The sequence below is a fragment of the Suillus fuscotomentosus genome, assembly GCF_016647785.1.
Source record: "Suillus fuscotomentosus strain FC203 chromosome Unknown F5891scaffold_65, whole genome shotgun sequence".
In the NCBI taxonomy this organism is placed as follows: domain Eukaryota; kingdom Fungi; phylum Basidiomycota; class Agaricomycetes; order Boletales; family Suillaceae; genus Suillus; species Suillus fuscotomentosus.
The window spans coordinates 287,508-305,278 of NW_024539577.1; the positions used below are offsets into that span (position 1 = coordinate 287,508).

A 17,771-nucleotide genomic window follows, 5' to 3' on the forward strand; every position below is an offset into this window, starting at 1 on the left:
GACCCTTGCCCCTTTTCGTGCGGCCTGGATTGTTGTAAAACACTTTTGCGAACGCTGAACAGATCAATCGATTCAATGGGACTGTTTTGAGGCTTTCTAATACGAGCTCCATGATTCGGACGTTGTTATCTTGTTTCGCCTAGTTTCCGCATGCGTTAACTTTGCTATCGTGGGCGGCTTGCCTCTGGGCGCCATGTCGCCAAATATACGGGTGCGCTAACCTGTGAATAACATCTGCATCCGACCACTCCTCATCATGTCTACAGTACTCATCTTCTGCGGGAGCTTTTGACTATAACGGCCTTCTGACATTTTGCCCAGGTGTTGCAGATGTTTGTACTGGAACCGCGTCTGATCCTCAGTGTTCGAGAATATAATGCTAAGATTATCGTGGTCAAGTCTGACAAGAGAACATGTGTGACATCCATTGCTTTCCAGGGTGGTGAAGTTCACTGACGGAGACACGTCGACTGGTGGATAGCCTATGCATAGCACGTAAAGCGATCCAAACCAGTCACAGTACTGTGTGGGGAGCACGCAGATCAATAATTTTGTTGAGTTGGTGTTCCGAAGTGATCTGGAAAATAGGATTTGGCCAGGACATGATAAATGACTCCGATGTTGCATTGGCTCTGCAGGCTGCTAACGAATGTTGTATTACATAAACTATCAGAATTGTGTCTCCGAGGAGTCCAGGCCCGGGACACCGCCCTAAGGCTACTAAGATCAATTTCTCAGACTGTCGGCATATGAGTTAGTACTGCATATCTCTTTTGCCTGTATTTGGGTAGATTGTGATCAATCCAAACGTAGACTCTATGTCGTAGTACACCAACCTCCACGGACCTCATACTCTCTCAGACATCTCCAAGCCTGAGAGTCCGATGTATAGTACAGTTAGTACTACCGAGTTAAGTAGGTAACATGACCCCCATCAGCGTATGATACATGCCCTCGCTACTACCACCATCATCTATCAGGATTCAGGCCCAGGGGAAATAAGGCCACCCTTTTCCGAGTCATATGGCTAATTTCAGACTACCCTGAGTCTCTCTTTCCTAGACGAGTTGCTCAGGCTATGTTTCTTTGTCAAACCCTCGAGATGGTATAATCGTCTACATATACATATCCTGAAGGTGTGTTGTTATCGAGTGACAGATGACGGTTATGGTGTTGATCCTACATGTCACCTTCATGGACATACTGTCATGTCAATCTAGCGCCACGGTGCAGTTGATTGGGCCTTTAGGAAGGTATGGTTCATTATCGCATGAACAAGCAGAAACACATGCCTTGGCCGCCTCTCCATGTGACGTCCCGTCGTCTATAATGCCTAACAATTATCTTGGGTCTTTGGGTGGCCCCGGTCACCATGGCAAAGCAAGATGAAAGATACGCTGAGCAGAAGAAATAGTATACGGTCACATAACTTATTGACCGCAGTGCGTGATTGTACCAAATATGTGTTCTTACTTCTTCTGAGCAGGTCGGCTGCGGTGGTGCACCGAATGAAGGGGTTAATAGTGTACGAAGCTAGAACGGAGTGAGTCTCAGCGTGATGTTAGGACAACACTGAGGTGAGACGACGTGAGGAAGCGGACTGACATCATGCGTCATACAGCCATACGAGCAAGGAGCGGGCTGTCGTCCAGCCAACAAATAGGTGTTCACAAGGGGAGAGGGCGTTGATGGGAGCTGTGGCAGCGTGGTAATACTGAGGTAAGAAAAACATCAAGTTAAGGGGGTAGAGATGATGAAAAGCGATGTTATTAATGTTGTGGGATTCAAGCTTTACAGAGCTAAAGAAGAAATCGCGGATAAGCGCCTGAGTAGGGTTATAAGGAGAAAATCTGCGCTACCCACTACACACAGGATCCACAATGCAACAATATTCCGACGACGAATACCTCTCCAATGAAGACCCTGACGGGGGTGAAGACTCGGAGGGTGAAGGCCTCGACAGGGATGATGACCCTCAATGGGGTGAACGCTCTGATGAGGGCGAAGACCCTGATGACTCGGAGGGCGAGGGTCTCAACAGGGATGACGACCCTCAATGGGATGGACGCCCTGATGAGGGTGAAGACTCTGATGACTCGGAGGGCGAAGACCTCAACAGGGATGACGACCCTCAATGGGATGGACGCCCTGATGAGGGTGAAGACTCTGATGACTCGGAGGGCGAAGACCTCGACAGGGATGAACGCCCTGATGAGAGTGAAGACCCTGATGACTCGGAGGGCGAAGACCTCGACAGGGATGATGACCCTCAATTGGGTGAAGACCCTGATGAGAGTGAAGACCTTGATGACTCAGAGGGTGAAGACCTCGACAGGGATGAACGCCCTGATGAGAGTGAAGACCCTGATGACTCGGAGGGCGAAGACCTTGACAGGGATGATGGCCCTCAATTGGGTGAACACCCCGATGAGAATGAAGACCCTGATGACTCGGAGGGTGAATACCTCGACAAGGATGACGACCCTCGATGGGGTGAACGCCTTGACTCTGAGAATGAAGACTCTGCTGGAGGGGAAGATTATTATGATGGCAAATATGCTCACCAAGTCGCTGATCAAGACCGTTACGAAGATGCTGATGAAGAAGTCCGCGGAGACAAGGTTGTTGATGAAGGCTCTGGAAGTGACGAAGACTCAGGGAGTGACGAACGCTCTAGAAGTGATGAGGGCTCTGGCGGTGGCTCTAACTTTGGTTCCAGGTCTAATGGACAACCATCACATAATGTAAGCTTTTGCTGTCAATGTGTGTACTCATTGCAACTTGAGCTAAGTATTTCGTACAGATATTCACGACCGCCTCAAACGCGCATACTGAGTGGCTGCCGACGCAAGGGAATGATAGCGAAGATGGCAACAATGATGACCCATATTCTAGACGCCACCAGTGGCAAGCACCAAACCATCCACAACCTAGTAACAAAGATGTCAACAGCGACTACAACCTCAGACGCCAACCACCAAATCACCCACAGCACAATGAAGATGTCAACGACAACAGCTCCCACCCCAGACACCAAGCACCAACCCGCCCACAGCATACTAACAAAGATGTCGGCAATGACCACCCCCACTGGCACCCCATACGCGCACTAAACCGCCTATTGCACAAGAAAGATGGCAGGAACAATGATCCCCATCCCATCCATCAACCACCAAACCTCCCACCGCACAAGAAAGATGGCAAGAAAAATGATCCCCATCCAAGGCGCCAACCGCCAAACCACCCAGGACCCAGCAATCCTCCCAGACATCAACCATCAAACCACCCAGGACGCAAGGATCTTCCTCGACTACCAGATCGCCCAGGACACAACGACTTTTCCGGACGTCAACCACCGAACCGCCCAGGACGCAAGGACCTTCCTCAACTACCAGATCGCCCAGGACACAACGACTTTTCCGGACGTCAACCACCAAATCGCCTAGGACCCAGCGAGCATCCCAGTCATCAACCACCAAACCACCCAGGACCCAGCAATCCTTCTCCCAGACGTCAACCACCAAACCACCCAGGACCCAGCAATCCTTCTCCCAGGCGTCAACCACCAAACCACCCAGGACCCAGCAATCCTTCTCCCAGACGTCAACCACCAAACCACCCAGGACCCGATGATCCTCCTCCCAGACATCAACCACCAAACCGCCCGCCGCCCAAGAAAGACGGCAACAATAATGATCCTCGTCCATCCAAACTGCCAAAGCCTCCACTCCCCAAGAAAGTCAGTAACCATGATTCCCATCCCGGGCCCCAACCACTGGACCACCCACCACCCAACTCCGGACATGGGACAAAACTCAAGACCCACGCCAAAGCCAATGAAATCAATGGACACTCATTATACGATGATATCAAGGTGAGCTTTTCAGGCCCTCAACGTGTCTCCCTATCATACAACGTGAACTTCCTTGATACAGATCAAAGTCTTGCCGACTGTCTGGAATGCATCTGTTGCTGGTGACCTGCACACTGCTGAAAAGCTGCTGACCCAAGAGATCGACAAAGATGGCAACAAATATGATTCTTGTGCCATTCGTTCAATGGTCAGAGCACGGAGTTCTGAATGGGATAATGCGCTTCAAGACGCAGTCAAGGTCAAACCCTTTGCATACCGTTAGTAGTCTGTTCATAATGGATATGTTGCAGTCAATTGCCATCCAGCCCTCGTTATGGGGATATATTTCCAAGAGCATCGCCCTCTGCGGCAACGGACAGCTATGGGATGCGATGGAAGCTTTCGACCTCGCTATCACATTTTCTAATCGTGATCCGGTTACCATTGATCTTTTACTGTTGATCAAGGTACGCTCATTGTTGTGTTCATAGTCTGTCTGTCATACTAAGACTTTGTCTAGGCTGTTGTAATTTTCAATGCCGGTCGCCATAATGAAGCAATACGGCGAGTTCAACGTCTTGCCATCACTGACCAACGCTCGGATGCACTTCGGTGCAGCATGGTAGATGTGGGTTTTATGTCAGACCCGATGAATTTTCTTATTCTGAAATACACTCCTAAGGCATATCTGCATGTACAGCTTGCTATGATTACTTTCCAGAACGGGCAGTACAGCAAAGCCGCTGATAAACTCACAGCCAGTATTGCCACCATAACAGGTTTGTTCTCGCCTGCCACACTTTTGGAACCTAGGTGGAAAATATTCACGCTGGTATGTCCTTACAAAGCCGTCGAAGACAGCTTTACTCATGGACGATATGTGTTGAACAGCTCTTTGGCTGGGACTTTGATTCTTTATGGCGAACTATCAATCAAAGACGATGTGACGCACTCCTCCATGCTGATCGAGTGACCGAAGCAGTCAAATCTTTTCAATATATGATGAGCATGATTGATGACGATACGAAGAGCGGCTGCCTCGAATGGTCTTCCAGTAAGTGTGTTATTATATCGGACAACCTGAACATCGGGATTCATTTTAATATCGATAAGCCTTCAAGCGAGACTGTATCGCACGATGTGTCGCAAAGGCAGATGAGGCCATTGCCGCGAGCGACTATGAGATAGCTGTTGAACTTTATTCGGCTGTGATCAAGCTGGATCCCTCGCACGACTCCTTTTTTGAACGCCGCAGTACGGCCTATTTGGCGCAAAAACATTATGCGCAGGCCCTTGCTGACGCCGACACGGTGCAGACTATATCTATCATGTTTTCTGTTGATTGTACTGATTACTCCAACACAGGTCATCAAACTCAGTCCTTCCTCTCGTCACGGGTCCGAACTGCGGCATGCAGCACTTCGTGGTGCACAACAATCATACAAGAAAGCAAACGAGACATTTGAAAGCATGCTCTCCAAGTTAAACCTCAAAAATGCTCCTGACTCCCAGATGCGAGGCAAGTCTTGAGTAACTCTTGCACTACCATTCGTTCAACTAACTCTTTCTCCAGCGCTGCGTCAGCAGTATACTGAAGCAGAGCAAGCTATCAAAGAGGCTATTGATACTCATCTGGAAAAGGCGCCGCTTCGTCTACTTAACGTGTCCACTGGGCGTTTATGCAATGAAGATGCACAGAGAAATGACTTCATGCAGAGCAAAGAGTACAGCGAGCTTCTGTATTCATCGATGACGCATATGCCCCTCCAAACGGAGCCCATCAAGAAGGCGGTCGCGAAGTACTTCAGTTGGGTTATGTTATCACATAGGTGGGATAAAGAGGAGCCCATGCTGCACGACATCCAAGGCAAGGTTGTGTACGAGTTGAAGGGAGTTGCCGGCATAGAGAAGCTGCAAAATTTCTGCAAGAAGGCTCGTGGCATGGGGTACCGTTGGGCATGGAGCGATACATGTTGTATCGACCAGAAGAACACTGCTGAGGTTCAACGATCAGTCAACTCCATGTTTGTCTGGTATCGCCACTCAGCTCTTACGATGGTCTATTTATCGGATGTCTCACCTGCCTTCAAGTCGGGCGCACTGGCAAATAGTGTTTGGACCACAAGAGGATGGACTGTTCAGGAGTTCCTGGCTCCTAACGTCATTCTCTTCTACCACAAAGATTGGGACTTATATCTCAATGATCGCTCTCCCAACCACAAGGAGTCACCCACTATCATGAACGAGTTGGAGCGTTCAACAGGCATAAAGGCACGCGCACTCGTTACCTTTAATCCGGGGATGAAAGGTGCTCGAGAGAAATTTCGATGGGCGTCACGCCGTGTCACCTCGCTGCCGGAAGACATTGCATATTCATTGTTCGGCATTTTTGGTCTCCAACTGCCTGTACTCTACGGCGAGACGAAGGAATGCGCGATCGGTCGGCTCTTGCAAGAAATTGTCGCTCGGTCGGGCGACATTACTGTCCTGGACTGGGTTGGAAAACCATCCAAGTTCAATAGCTGTCTCCCAGCTGAAATCACCTCGTATACCACTCCACCACACACACAACCGCCTTTATCTGCAAATGAGGTGCAGAATTCTGTCTCCAGGCTGCAAAAGATTGTGGCTGTGGAGTCAGCTTTGAAACTGTATACCCTTTTTGACAGCCTCAGTGCGCCGCGTTTCGCGAACTCCAGACTACATCTGCCTTGCATTACATTTGCTATCACAGAAGTCAAAAAGAAGCGCGATGAAGACCAGGGAACATCATTCACATACAGAGTCAAAGCAGACGGGCTGCAAGACCTATCAATAGTCACAGGAGACAAGCTGGTTCAATTCTCACCCGCACGGCCCACTCCGCAGGCATTCTTGCTGGTCTGTCCGTGGAATCGTCATGATTTTGGGCTGCCCGACTTTGCAAACGGTGCACAGAGCGTGAAAGAACAGGAGCAGGATGACTTGGACTCCCGTTCGCGAGCCTTGAAGTTGATCGTTCGCCTTGGACAGCCTTTTAATGCACTTTTACTTGCGCAGCAGCGTGGTTCGGAGTACAAGAGAATCGCGTCGGATCATAGTATCACCGCAAAGATCAAGAGCACGACTGCTGTTCATGACATGATGGGCGTCAAGATGATAGAAATATTGTAGCTGCATTGTTGTGGAAGAACGGATTGATTTCACTTACGCTTTGTGTGGACAATTATCTCTATATAGGCTGGATCGACAATTGTATTTTATCGTATGCTGAAATTCAATAGCTCGCAGTGACCCCTGCCGGCTTTCGTGTACAACTGCCTAGAGTATCAACTCTAGGATGAACTTCAGATTAATGCCTGTTGGTGGTAGTCATCTTGACTATTGTTCTACTCCGTTCTGGTATATTCTCCTGCAACACAATACTGCGCGCGCGTCGTAGCGAACACGTGCATTGCTTTTTTTTTGGTCCCTTCAGCCGAAGTACTTACGTGCACATATGCTGCAGTTATAAATTAATGCCGCCACGTTCACTGTGCACGATCTTTTTAACCTCTTCAGCCTACTTGACCCAGATCTTGTAATACCATTCCACGAAATGTCAGTTGATGTGCGTTATGCAGCATTTGGGGGGCTCACAGCGATCCTCCTTTTCGGAACACTCTACTCAGTCGCATACGACACTTATCTCGACACCTCCGATCCCGCCCTCACACATCTCCCTCACCATCTACATGCAACGCACTACTTCGCCAACAAAGCCAACATCATAAACTCATACTTCATCAAACGCGCATGGGGTTGGACTTCCGCGGCCTTCCTCACGCTTTGGCTCACCAGCCCACCTCACAAGCGGACAGCACACAGAGTAGTCAAGTGGGGCGTAGAAACAGCCATATGGCTCGTGTTCACAAGCTGGTTCTTCGGACCCGCCCTGCTCGAAAGGCTCACAGCAGCTTCGGGGGGCGAGTGCACGGCCACCCTTCCATCGGGTGCCGTGTTCACCGTCCCGTATGAATTCTGTCTCACGCGGACAGCCATATCACAAGAGACGCACCCGTTCTTGTTTGTTGGACCGTCGTTATGGGTGCCGGATGATAGGTTCCCGGTGGTCCCTCGCCTGAGGAAGGGACACGATGTGTCAGGCCACGTCTTCCTCCTCACTATGTCCGTCCTATTTTTGGTGGACCAGATCAGGCCGTCTTTGTACGCGAGGAAATGGTCGCTTCCGCATGCTTGTGCAGTCGTGTTTAATATCGTGCTCATCGCAATCTGGTTCTTCGCCATCTCCACCACCAGCGTGTACTTCCATACGCCATTTGAAAAGTTTACTGGATATCGTACGTCCTGTTTCGTTTTAGGATTGTCAACCGGCTTACTTTATTTACAGTGTTAGGAGCTGCGGGTTACATAGTGACTTTGTTGTATTAGTATACCAGCGCGATTCTTGTTATAGATGTAACATTTCGACATTGCTTATCAGTCCGCTTGTAGTATACAATGTCGACGTGGTCCAAAATTCACCATAATCATGTCAAAACGTCCGCGCCGAGTACTGTGATACATTGTGCACTACGTCAATATTCAATCATTATACGGGTCGAAATCCATGCAAGTAGATAGTCTAACATCAATCGTAAACACCACTGTCTCAAAAGAACAGCCAGCCAATCAAAGCCCACGTAACAACAGCAGGCAGTGCAACACTCATGCTGTCGCCTCCCAACCTCCACAACATGCCCCTCCGCTTACCTCTGTACATACTGTCGCTGCTGTCAGACGCATAAAACTTTTTCATCTCCCCCCACGTCGGCAGCGCAATCGTTATCCGTCGCCGCCTCCCTCTGAATACGAAGCTCCAGCTCCATGATGGCCATTTCCTCTCTGATCGACGTGCGCTCGGTGAGGGAATGAACGATGGCGCTTCGTGAACGTCCTCACCCGAAGGCCAGACATGGTCGCTGTGATGCTGTGAAGGATAATGTGCGGGGTTCATTTCGTCCTCATGCCCGGCGTGGAAAAGCGGGATAGGACTCAGGAGCGGAGAATCAAGCGGTGATCCAGAGGCTGATGGCGACAAGGCACGGAATGTAAATATCTCTTTTGCATTAGGGACACGCACTGTAACTGAGGGCGGAAGTGCCACTGCCGGACTCGTCGGACCACTTGACTTCCGCGGGGACCAGTTAGCCCAGATTGCAGATTCTGGGCCTCGCGATGGGGAACTTGGTCTACTCCTACTACTTGCAGAGACAGGCGAGAGAGTAGAGAAACGGCGACGATGACGGCCAGTTGAGATGTTGAGGTATAGGAGCACGATGGCGGTGAGTACGAGAGCGGGTAGGTATATCGAATTGAATATGCGGAAGGTATCGGGCAAAAGGCAATGCGTATCTGCGAACGTAGAACCATGGTGCGATACCGCAGAGTCTGGTGGGATGAGAGAGAGGAGCTGGAAACCCGGGCGTCGGATGTGCTTGGATGGGGAAAATGATTTCACAGTCACTTCCCGGGCGGTGGTCTTTGCTAGTACATTGGCATCTGATGCGGAAAGTTGGTGGGTCATGTTGCAATAATCTCGATTGTCACCGCTGTATAGGGGCGTGGGATTTAAACACGGGAAGAAGCGGCTGATGTATCTTACCTGAAGACCACTGCTGGACGAAGCGTGTGCAGAACAAATCTAGTGGTTTCTTTACCGAGCATGTTCTGATACCCATGACCTGCACTAGCGCGTATAGAGCCTTTTTCACGCAGTGGCCCGCATGATGTACTTGCTGGTCGTGATAATGGGATATGGCTGAATAAGATGATGGGGCTAGATGATGCTAATAATCCCGACATCAGCAACCAAGATACATTCATAAATGCAAGACAACACCCACCCCTGATGGCAACGGATGCGATGAACTCAATTGGACCGCCCATAGCTGGTGTCCAAGTCTCGTACTGCTTGCCCTTTCCATGTCGGCGATAATCCTCATCAACCAATCCAGGGGCGTCGATGAAGATCAGCCTATGGCCAGCCAAATCGATCTCCTGATTCACAGGACCAAAGTACTCGGTAAAGTATTTTCGCGCATTCTTTGAGAACGCAGAAGATTCCCCGAGACTGAAAAACAAAGGTCGGGTCACCAAATTCCCGAATGACCACGTCACGAGTCAAGCACGCACCCAACATCTCTATTCCCTGGAACAAAATAGCTCGGCACGGATTTGTCGGTGGCGAATATCCCCTTAAATTCATCTACGTAGTTTTTGTATCTATCAAGAATGTTTAGCGCATATAAGCAGGTGTTTGCAATAATGACACGTACTCATCTTCATTCGTGACGTAGCGTCCAGAGGCAAGCACGTCGCCTAGCCATACGACTACGTGAGGGTGCAGACGAGTGACGACGCTCCAGCCTTTTCGTAAGTATCTAGTAGAGGATGCATCATAGTGAAGCCACGAAATCCCTGAACGCCTCGGGTTTGGGAGTTGGGGGTCAGCAATCAAGAGGACTCGAGTTGGCTTTTCTGTTGACCCAGCCTTGACAGCGTGTCATTACAAGGACAGAACTATTTAGTTGGATGAACTCACCTCCTTCAACTCCTTGTCTGGCCACTTGCAATCTGATAAACTGTAAAAAAATACACCGAATTCGCACCAAATAACAAGAACGACCCAGAAGAAGCGAAGGAGGTTGATGATGGTGTTGCGCGAACAAAGACGCGACCTGATACGCTTTTCATGGATAAAGCTCATTCCGCATCACTTGCAATTGAGGAATCGGCAAGTGGAAGGCAAAACCCAGACTTAGTTTAGAGAGAGAGCTGTTTTAGGGTTCGCCTGATTTAGTTAAACGTATAAATAGTACCCAACATCTGCTCTCTGAGGTATTATATGATAGGCTGATCCAAACTACTTATATACAACTACATAAGAACACCAAAATCTTACTCCCAGTCGCTCTCCTCTTCATCGTCCTCATCCTTGTGTACATGCTCCTGTGCATCTCCTGCAGCACTGACATTACCAGAAACCACATCATAACTGTCCTCACTACTTTCCCTAGGACTCATGGTCATAGGAGTATTGAATTGCGAAGAATTTGGGAGCGATTGAACGTCGCTCGTGTCTGCCGCTTTCGGTGCCAGCGTACGTTGTGATAGGGTCGACGATTCGAGAGCTCCGATGGATTTAGATTCAGGAGCAACGGATTCGTCGTCGTCATCTTCCCAGCTGAAGTCTTCTTCGGTCTGGTGTGCTCCTGTGAAGGTATCAATCAATAAAATGTCGTGTTGCAAAAGACAAAAAGTCATGTACCGTGAATAAGAGCCTTGCGTCTCATTTCTTCTTGTTCGATCTGATATACACGGAAGAAGTATCGTGTCCAGAATTCATCGTCAGAAAGAACGGCAGGTACTGAGGCAACCATAAGCGTCGACAATGAGGATTGTAGTAATCAACATACCTAGTGCATTGAACGTCTCTTCCAGCGTTTGACCATCATCTGGATCAGATAGCGCCCTTGCGATGCGTTCTGACCAAAATTTAGTACCAGGGTGTTCATCCTTGCTCTGCGCCTCAGACACCCAAACATGGAACGTCTCCCTCCCCGCATCAGCATCGGGATCAAGCTTGATGATCTCAGGATTACTCTTCAGCTGCTTCAACAGCGCTTGTGCGCGCGTCGCGACAGCCTGACGGGCATCTTCGCTTTGTCGCCTCGACGAAACGCCCAAATCCGTCTCCTTGCCCTTGCCCTTGACATCCCCTCCTTCCATCGGTAGCATCCATACGTCAGATCCATCCCAAACCAGACCCTGATTTGAATATCCTTCGCCCTCCTCTGGTGGAATTACCTTCACCGCGTCTCGCAGGGCTTCACTGGCTTCCTTCATAGCTTCCCGCAGCAGATGTTCGCTCTTGTGGACATATTCCTCCGCCTGCGCACGCGTCACCCCCTGGACGCGCTGAAATTCGGTAGTTAGCGTCGTCCGCAACTGTGACAGATCGATGCTTTGTGGGTGTTTGAGACTTTCAGGAAGCTGAGCTTGGACATTCGAGACAATATTAGGCGGAAGCGAAGATTGGAGGCGAGCAAAGAATGATTGTGAAATCGAAATTGAGCCTTCTGCGCTGTGCGATTCTGCAGTAGGCGTCTCAGGAGCTGTGCCACACTCGCTCTCGCTCTCTTTGTCAGAGGTGTCCTCAGCTTCACTAGTGTGAGCATCATTGGCAGGGGTTTCGGTTGATATAGCGAGTTTGCCAAGCTCCTTCTGCGCTTGTGTGACTACCTCGCCGAAATCCTTGCGCGCAGTTGCGAACGCAGTTTCGCTCTGTTAGATCTCTGGCGTGAGTTTCAATTATCGTAATCATAGAGCGGATGTAAACGTGCCTGCTTCCTGAACCCTCCCCAGAACTTTCCGAGCTGGCCGATGACCTGAGAAACCTCTTCATTGAGGCTCTGTTCTGGGAGCGCATTCACGGGCGGCGTGTTCGTACCCGTCCCAGTCAGCCCATAAGTATCAAGGAAATTCATGGTCAACTTCTTAGATCCAGGAATACGGGTTGCGTGCATGCAACGACGGATCCATGAACGCCCGATTAGGCAAGTTTTCAATCACAGAATACAAATTATACAATTTGCCAAGCTATCGCGAATTCCACGAAATACAAGTACAAAACAAGACCATCAATCATGCCTGCAGGAATAAGTATCGTACACCGTATCTGGTTACGTGTATAATGAGAACGGTAAAATAAAATGATCAATCAGGCAGTAACTTGGACACGGGCAGGCTGCTCCACCATGAAGCTGGCAACATCAATGGTAGTGGCCACAGGCTTCTTGACATTCTCTGCTTTATGCATACGGCATTCATCGAGGAAGTCCGTGAACATCTACACGATAAATTAGCAACGGCCGGGCTAGACGACTAATAACAACAGACCTCAATTGTGTCGAGGGGGCCGCCGGCGCTCTCGGGATGGAATTGAACACCCCACACCTTTTTTCCAGACTCAGGGGTGGACTTGATGCCCTCTACAGAAGAGTCATTGCAGTTGATGAAGAATGGTTCCCAGCCTTGCGGGAAGGGGTCAGACAGCTTAAGAGCATATTGATGATTTTGACTGATGACGCCATTTAGCACCATCCATGACTCATAATGACTGAAGAATGCATACCTGGTAACATAAACCCTCCCAGCCTTAATGGAACCTGCTGATGCGAGAGCGAGGACAGGCTGGTTGTGCCCGCGGTTGCCGAACGTCATGCGGTATGCCTCGAGGCCGGCAGCCATACCAATAATCTGGTGCCCCATGCAGATACCAAACACGGGCTTGTTCCACTCCTGAAGTGTCTTGCGAAGTATGGAAACGGCTTCCATGCATTGGCTCGGGTTTCCGGGACCATTGGTCAGGAATAGACCATCAAACTTGTCACGGATGGCGTTGAAATCGTAGTTCCATGGCAATACCGTGACTGCAGCGTTCCGGCGAACGAGAGAACGCAGAATATTGGCCTTGGCACCGAAATCAAGGACTGCGATCTTGATATCCCCAGTAGGGTTGAGCTGGTAGGGATACTTTGTCGACACCTGGTCGACAAGATTCTCAACTGCGGGGTCCCAATACTGCTCGGAGGCAGGCGCAGGAGCGCAAGCATCAGGACCAATGGCAAGGCGACCGAGTGTGGTTCCTTGATCACGAAGGAGGCGCGTGACTGCACGGGTGTCTACGCCAGTGATGGCGGGAATGTTGGATCGGCGACACCATGATGCTAGTGATTCCACCGCGGAATGATGAGAGAATTTTTCTGCGACATCAGCTACTACAATAGCGCTGCATTGGATGCCTTGAGACTCCAGGACCACACCAACGTCCTGGGAATTAATTGGTGCGTTGTTAGATGGAACACCGTAGTTGCCAATGAGAGGCGTGGTGAATACTAGAATTTGACCACGGTAAGAAGGGTCAGTCATAGACTCAGTGTCTAAAGGGTGAGATGATGAGAAGGTTGTGCATTAGATGATCAATATTTCGACATACAAGAAGTGATGGACGTTGAGAAGACGGTCTCGCCGAAGATGCTTCTGGGAGAACCAAATGAACGGCCATGGAAGGACTGGCCTGTTTTAAGGTGCAAGACTGCTGGTAAGGCTGAGAGAGGGCCTGTGTGTGTTGCAAAACCCCGGGAGAGAGTTGTTGGTAAACGAATGATGGATCGAGCAAACATGATTTATTGATCAGAATCCGATGAGGGAGAATACGAGGTCGCCGAGGTAGCTAAATGTCGAAATGCATCAGCGAGAATTGATCGAGCTTATAAGCAATAAACTTACTCGTCGCGTGTGTTCTGGGTGAAGATCATAGACGAGCTTGAACGCTCAAAAGGGGATTTGCAGCTGGAGATTGCTGACTGTCAGATGGAACTGTGAAAAAAAAGATGAGCGCGACGGTGTTTATATAGTCACCTGGCGAATTGTTGCCATTGTTTGTCGCAAAAGCGCGTGATCATCGTTTACTCAATTTGTATGTCATACCCCTATTTGAAAATCTAGAGTTGCCCAGTGACCTGATATACAAAGCCACGTACGTCTAAAATGAGAGAGAATCAATGTGTTGTTATTTCTCACTAGCAGGTGCTGGACACGCTCTGGAGGGCAGCCGAGAGCTCAGCGCTCAACCGCGGGTTTCGAGACACCCCACAAGTATCCTTCGTGCCATCTCATCATCGTCAGATGATTCTATCTCTCACGACCATGGACCGAGTGATAGGATATTAGTGTTTCTACATTCTCACCGCTCGTCACTCAAGACAGCGAATTGGTATCTGTATAATTTCCTAGGATACTCTTGTTTGCTTCATTAACTGTACACAAAAGAGAAACGAATTCTATCAGCGCAAGTATGTAGAAGAAAAAAGTAATATGGGAGGCCGTGAACGAGATCATCAATAAACCATAGACGCTAAAAGTCCCTTAGTCTTTTTCGAGCGGAGCTTCCCTGCCCTGTTCGCTTGTGGGATGTGCGACTGGCCCTCGTTATCAGATTCAGATGACGAATCGTCGTCATCGTCGTCGTCATCATCATCATCCACCTGCCCTCCCATACCGTTAACTATGGTGCCCGCACGAGGTGCGACAGGATTACTTTGCGAGAAAAGCGTTGCTTGACTCGCGATATCCGTCAGTCTGCGGTAGGGTGGTATCGATCTGCGCGTTTTAGCATTGGTCGTCTTCCTCTTCTCGGCTCCGGCCTCCGCCTCGGATTCAGATTCCGAGTCCGAAACTACCTCCATGTGTTTCTGGATAGATGCCTTGTACTGCGAGTGTGGAAAGGGTACTTGGCTCGCCGGCAACGTGAAAAGTGACCCGCCGGCTTTGCCTGCTGAATCATCATCAGAATGTTCTCCCGGGCTGTGTTGATCAGATGCTTTGCCAGCAAGTTTGCCACCCTGTCCAGTGGGAGAACTATCAAGTTCTTCCACCAAAATAGACGGCGAAGGTACACGAAGGGAAGACCATTTGGCAAGAGAAGCTGGAGGTTTCGATAAAGGTTGCGAATGTGACGGTGTTACGCCATGGCCGTTCAAATTTGTGCTCCTTTTCGTTGGTTGCGAAGAGATGCGAGGGAGATCTGTCCGTGTTGCTGCCTTACCGCCGCGGATCGACGGTTTATCATTGCCTGTCCGAGTGGCAGTATTCTTCTTCCCCTCAGCGCCTGCTCTCTGGGATCCATTGACCTTGGATTCATCAGCACGTACAGGAAACTGAGACGGGCTGAGAAGTTGCCCGTGTCGATCCTTCATCCGTTTTACTATGCCGGACTTTGGAGTCGAGTGGGCTGCTGGGGAAGGTGGTCTTGCAGTTTTCTGAGTTGGCGGCGTTATAACTTCGATGGGATCATTATCAGATGATATCACGTGCTGAAATTCCATCAGATCGTCGGCTGGTTCAATAGGGTCATCGTGAGTGTCGACTTTATTACGAGAGAGCGCAGCACCACGGGCAGGTGATGTATCCGATGCTTTGTCCAGGTCTGCAGCCACAGGTGCTTCCCCAGCATCTTTGGCCGAGTCATTGTCGCTATCCTGAACCTTTGACACAGAAACGCGGGTGGCATTCGTGTGAAAAGCACCTTGCACACCGTCTTTCTTGCTTCCAGCCGGGTCTGTAGCATTGGACGTCTCATCAGGACCTGCAGAAGGTTTTGGCGTGGCAGTTGAAGGCAATGGCTCGGAAACCTTTTGTATCGGCGGGGATATTGAGCGCTGCTCGCTCTCGTCGTCTTCATCCCCTTCCTCTTCAGATGAATTGACCCAGCGCTGCGATAATCGACGGTATTTCCGCTCATTCTCGCCATCATCTTCCACTTCCAGAGGTCCGATGTCGTCGTCTTCGTTCTCGGTGTCTGATTCATCCTCTTTCGACTCCAAGGTATCGATCAAGTTACGAAGCTTGATTGACCCCGGACCTCGCATGATGGCGTCCAAATCAACGTCTTCGAGCGAACGCTGACCGGGGTCAGGTCCATGCTCCTCTTGTTCTTGTTCTTGAGCAATCTCGTCTTCTTCCTCCGAACTGCTTCCTTCGTCGCGGCTCTCCACAGTCACCTCTGAAAGTAGCGAGTGACTTGGCACAAGGGGCGTCCAAGAAGGTGGAGACTCCTTATCTGCTATCGTAGTCCGTGATGGCTTCGCAGTATCTGCAGCGCCGCGTTTTGCGGAAGGCACTGCAGCGCTAGGGGACTTTAACAACGACTCCAAATCTTTGATAGTGACTTGATACTTCTTTGCCCCTGCTTTCCTCAATTCCTCAATTCTATTCTGTATCGCTTCCTGGCCTGCCAGCACCGTTGGGCATTGATACAGGGGATGAAAGGAACCAGAGCAAGCATGGCAAAGCGGAATAGATGACACACCACCTTTCGTGGTCGTAATTACAGGGGGGGCCAGTGAAATGGACGACTGGGAAGTGTTAACCGAATTCACCTCAGTATTGGTATTATTCTGTTTAGCCAACTCCTCCGAGGCACGTGCTATTGAATTCACAATGTCCTGAATATTTATTGGATTGACAATTGGGCCAGCTATTGATCTAGCATTGGTCAGACAGTGACTGCTGTCAGAATGAGTTGCGCACCATCTGCATCAGAAGCCTTGGCTTTTGTTGCTTTGCTTTGCCTAGTCTTCTCTGTAGAACATTAGAAAGCGCGGGATCAATGTATGATACCACGCACTTTCTTTCGGAGCTGGAGCCTCTGAAGCTCCCGCGATTGCAGCTTTCTTGCGGCCTTTTGTCGGAGCTGCGATAAATCATTGATGACAAGGAAATTCTGATGACTCTCGAAGACGAACCAGGTGTCTCAGGAGCTGGTTCACTTTTCAACTTCTTTACCCTTCACCTTGCCTTCTTCTTTTCTGAAGGTGGTCAATCAAGACGTGTTGTTTAATCAATATAGCAAACTCTGCGTACTTTCAGAGCAGCTGCGGTTTGTCCTGCACCGTTCAAGCTTTCTCGACACAGCTTTCAGGATTAGAATTTCAACATCCAGAAGTATGACAAGGAAACATGTACTACCCAGACTGACGAGCCGACGATTTATGTGGCACTTCCTTCGTTCCTGAGATATTATTGGCGGTGTAGAGGGTCCAGAAGAACGGGGACTGCTCATACCCGATTATTGGTAGGCTCGAGGTCGCCGTGGGCTTTTCGGTCTCCTTCGTTTCTTCTTCGTTCCTGATGATTTCTTTGGCGGTGCTGAGGGACCAGAAGCCGGACTACACATCACCTGATATTGGTAGGCTCGAGGTCTCCGTGGGGTTTTCGGTCTCCTTCGTTTTCTTTGTCTTTCTTGGTGGCTTCTCTGCAGCATCCTTGGCCATACCAGCCTTCGCATTTTTTGGTTTTTCTTCGGGTTTCTCCATCAGTGGGGAGGGCGCTTTGG

General features: G+C 49.7%; 7 protein-coding genes across 7 annotated transcripts; 3 read left to right on the forward strand and 4 right to left on the reverse strand.

The window, feature by feature from the left end:
- Window positions 1–866: 866 nt before the first annotated feature.
- Window positions 867–1,693, forward strand: F5891DRAFT_1058143 (uncharacterized protein). Its single transcript, XM_041362784.1, has one exon. The coding sequence runs from the start codon at window positions 1,159–1,161 to the stop codon at window positions 1,387–1,389; it is 231 nt and encodes a 76-aa protein (XP_041221170.1). The 5' UTR covers window positions 867–1,158; the 3' UTR covers window positions 1,390–1,693.
- On the forward strand, window positions 1,646–5,659 carry F5891DRAFT_663673 (uncharacterized protein). The gene is made up of 10 exons (XM_041372693.1): window positions 1,646–2,744; window positions 2,804–3,874; window positions 3,936–4,112; window positions 4,165–4,320; window positions 4,374–4,481; window positions 4,536–4,685; window positions 4,745–4,907; window positions 4,967–5,165; window positions 5,219–5,372; window positions 5,427–5,659. Exons 1-9 carry the CDS (start codon window positions 1,881–1,883, stop codon window positions 5,337–5,339), a joined length of 3,009 nt encoding a protein of 1,002 aa, XP_041221171.1. The 5' UTR covers window positions 1,646–1,880; the 3' UTR covers window positions 5,340–5,372; window positions 5,427–5,659.
- Window positions 5,660–7,132: 1,473 nt separating this feature from the next.
- F5891DRAFT_1115065 (Fat storage-inducing transmembrane protein) lies at window positions 7,133–8,257 on the forward strand (the record flags this gene model as incomplete). Its single annotated transcript, XM_041363773.1, has 2 exons — window positions 7,133–8,172; window positions 8,223–8,257. Coding segments are annotated over exons 1-2 (777 nt in total), but the record flags the coding sequence as incomplete, so codon positions are not given.
- Window positions 8,258–8,355: 98 nt separating this feature from the next.
- Window positions 8,356–10,641, reverse strand: F5891DRAFT_663733 (Metallo-dependent phosphatase). The gene is made up of 6 exons (XM_041372694.1): window positions 10,416–10,641; window positions 10,150–10,364; window positions 10,007–10,096; window positions 9,718–9,944; window positions 9,477–9,660; window positions 8,356–9,423 (listed from the first exon to the last, which is right to left on the reverse strand). Exons 1-6 carry the CDS (start codon window positions 10,578–10,580, stop codon window positions 8,484–8,486), a joined length of 1,821 nt encoding a protein of 606 aa, XP_041221173.1. The 5' UTR covers window positions 10,581–10,641; the 3' UTR covers window positions 8,356–8,483.
- A 130-nt stretch (window positions 10,642–10,771) lies between these two features.
- F5891DRAFT_1130604 (uncharacterized protein) lies at window positions 10,772–12,360 on the reverse strand (the record flags this gene model as incomplete). The annotated part of the gene is made up of 4 exons (XM_041364551.1): window positions 10,772–11,085; window positions 11,142–11,240; window positions 11,290–12,157; window positions 12,217–12,360. 4 exons carry the CDS (start codon window positions 12,358–12,360, stop codon window positions 10,772–10,774), a joined length of 1,425 nt encoding a protein of 474 aa, XP_041221174.1.
- A 67-nt stretch (window positions 12,361–12,427) lies between these two features.
- Window positions 12,428–14,310, reverse strand: F5891DRAFT_1058162 (carbamoyl phosphate synthase small subunit). The gene is made up of 5 exons (XM_041362785.1): window positions 14,165–14,310; window positions 13,872–14,108; window positions 13,008–13,815; window positions 12,773–12,953; window positions 12,428–12,722 (listed from the first exon to the last, which is right to left on the reverse strand). The coding sequence occupies exons 2-5, from the start codon at window positions 14,056–14,058 to the stop codon at window positions 12,594–12,596; spliced, it is 1,305 nt and encodes a 434-aa protein (XP_041221175.1). The 5' UTR covers window positions 14,059–14,108; window positions 14,165–14,310; the 3' UTR covers window positions 12,428–12,593.
- Window positions 14,311–14,663: 353 nt separating this feature from the next.
- On the reverse strand, window positions 14,664–17,751 carry F5891DRAFT_1281115 (uncharacterized protein; the record flags this gene model as incomplete). The annotated part of the gene is made up of 5 exons (XM_041370452.1): window positions 14,664–16,913; window positions 16,967–17,017; window positions 17,064–17,129; window positions 17,182–17,196; window positions 17,616–17,751. 5 exons carry the CDS (start codon window positions 17,749–17,751, stop codon window positions 14,776–14,778), a joined length of 2,406 nt encoding a protein of 801 aa, XP_041221176.1. The 3' UTR covers window positions 14,664–14,775.
- Window positions 17,752–17,771: the final 20 nt, after the last annotated feature.

What these genes read in the sequence shown, in the direction of transcription:
- F5891DRAFT_1058143 (XM_041362784.1), top strand. Translation starts at nt 1,159, where the DNA reads ATGACGGTTATGGTGTTGATCCTACATGTCACCTTCATGGACATACTG.
- F5891DRAFT_663673 (XM_041372693.1), top strand. Translation starts at nt 1,881, where the DNA reads ATGCAACAATATTCCGACGACGAATACCTCTCCAATGAAGACCCTGAC. An exon ending in GGTGGAAAATATTCACGCTG is followed by an intron (nt 4,686 to 4,744) that starts GTATGTCCTTAC and finishes TGTGTTGAACAG; the next exon opens with CTCTTTGGCTGGGACTTTGA. An exon ending in CTTGCTGACGCCGACACGGT is followed by an intron (nt 5,166 to 5,218) that starts GCAGACTATATC and finishes ACTCCAACACAG; the next exon opens with GTCATCAAACTCAGTCCTTC.
- F5891DRAFT_663733 (XM_041372694.1), bottom strand. Translation starts at nt 10,580, where the DNA reads ATGAGCTTTATCCATGAAAAGCGTATCAGGTCGCGTCTTTGTTCGCGC. An exon ending in CAGACAAGGAGTTGAAGGAG is followed by an intron (nt 10,365 to 10,415) that starts GTGAGTTCATCC and finishes CACGCTGTCAAG; the next exon opens with GCTGGGTCAACAGAAAAGCC. An exon ending in CGCATCCGTTGCCATCAGGG is followed by an intron (nt 9,661 to 9,717) that starts GTGGGTGTTGTC and finishes CGGGATTATTAG; the next exon opens with CATCATCTAGCCCCATCATC.
- F5891DRAFT_1058162 (XM_041362785.1), bottom strand. Translation starts at nt 14,058, where the DNA reads ATGTTTGCTCGATCCATCATTCGTTTACCAACAACTCTCTCCCGGGGT. An exon ending in CTCAACGTCCATCACTTCTT is followed by an intron (nt 13,816 to 13,871) that starts GTATGTCGAAAT and finishes CTCACCCTTTAG; the next exon opens with ACACTGAGTCTATGACTGAC. An exon ending in GGGAGGGTTTATGTTACCAG is followed by an intron (nt 12,954 to 13,007) that starts GTATGCATTCTT and finishes TGGCGTCATCAG; the next exon opens with TCAAAATCATCAATATGCTC.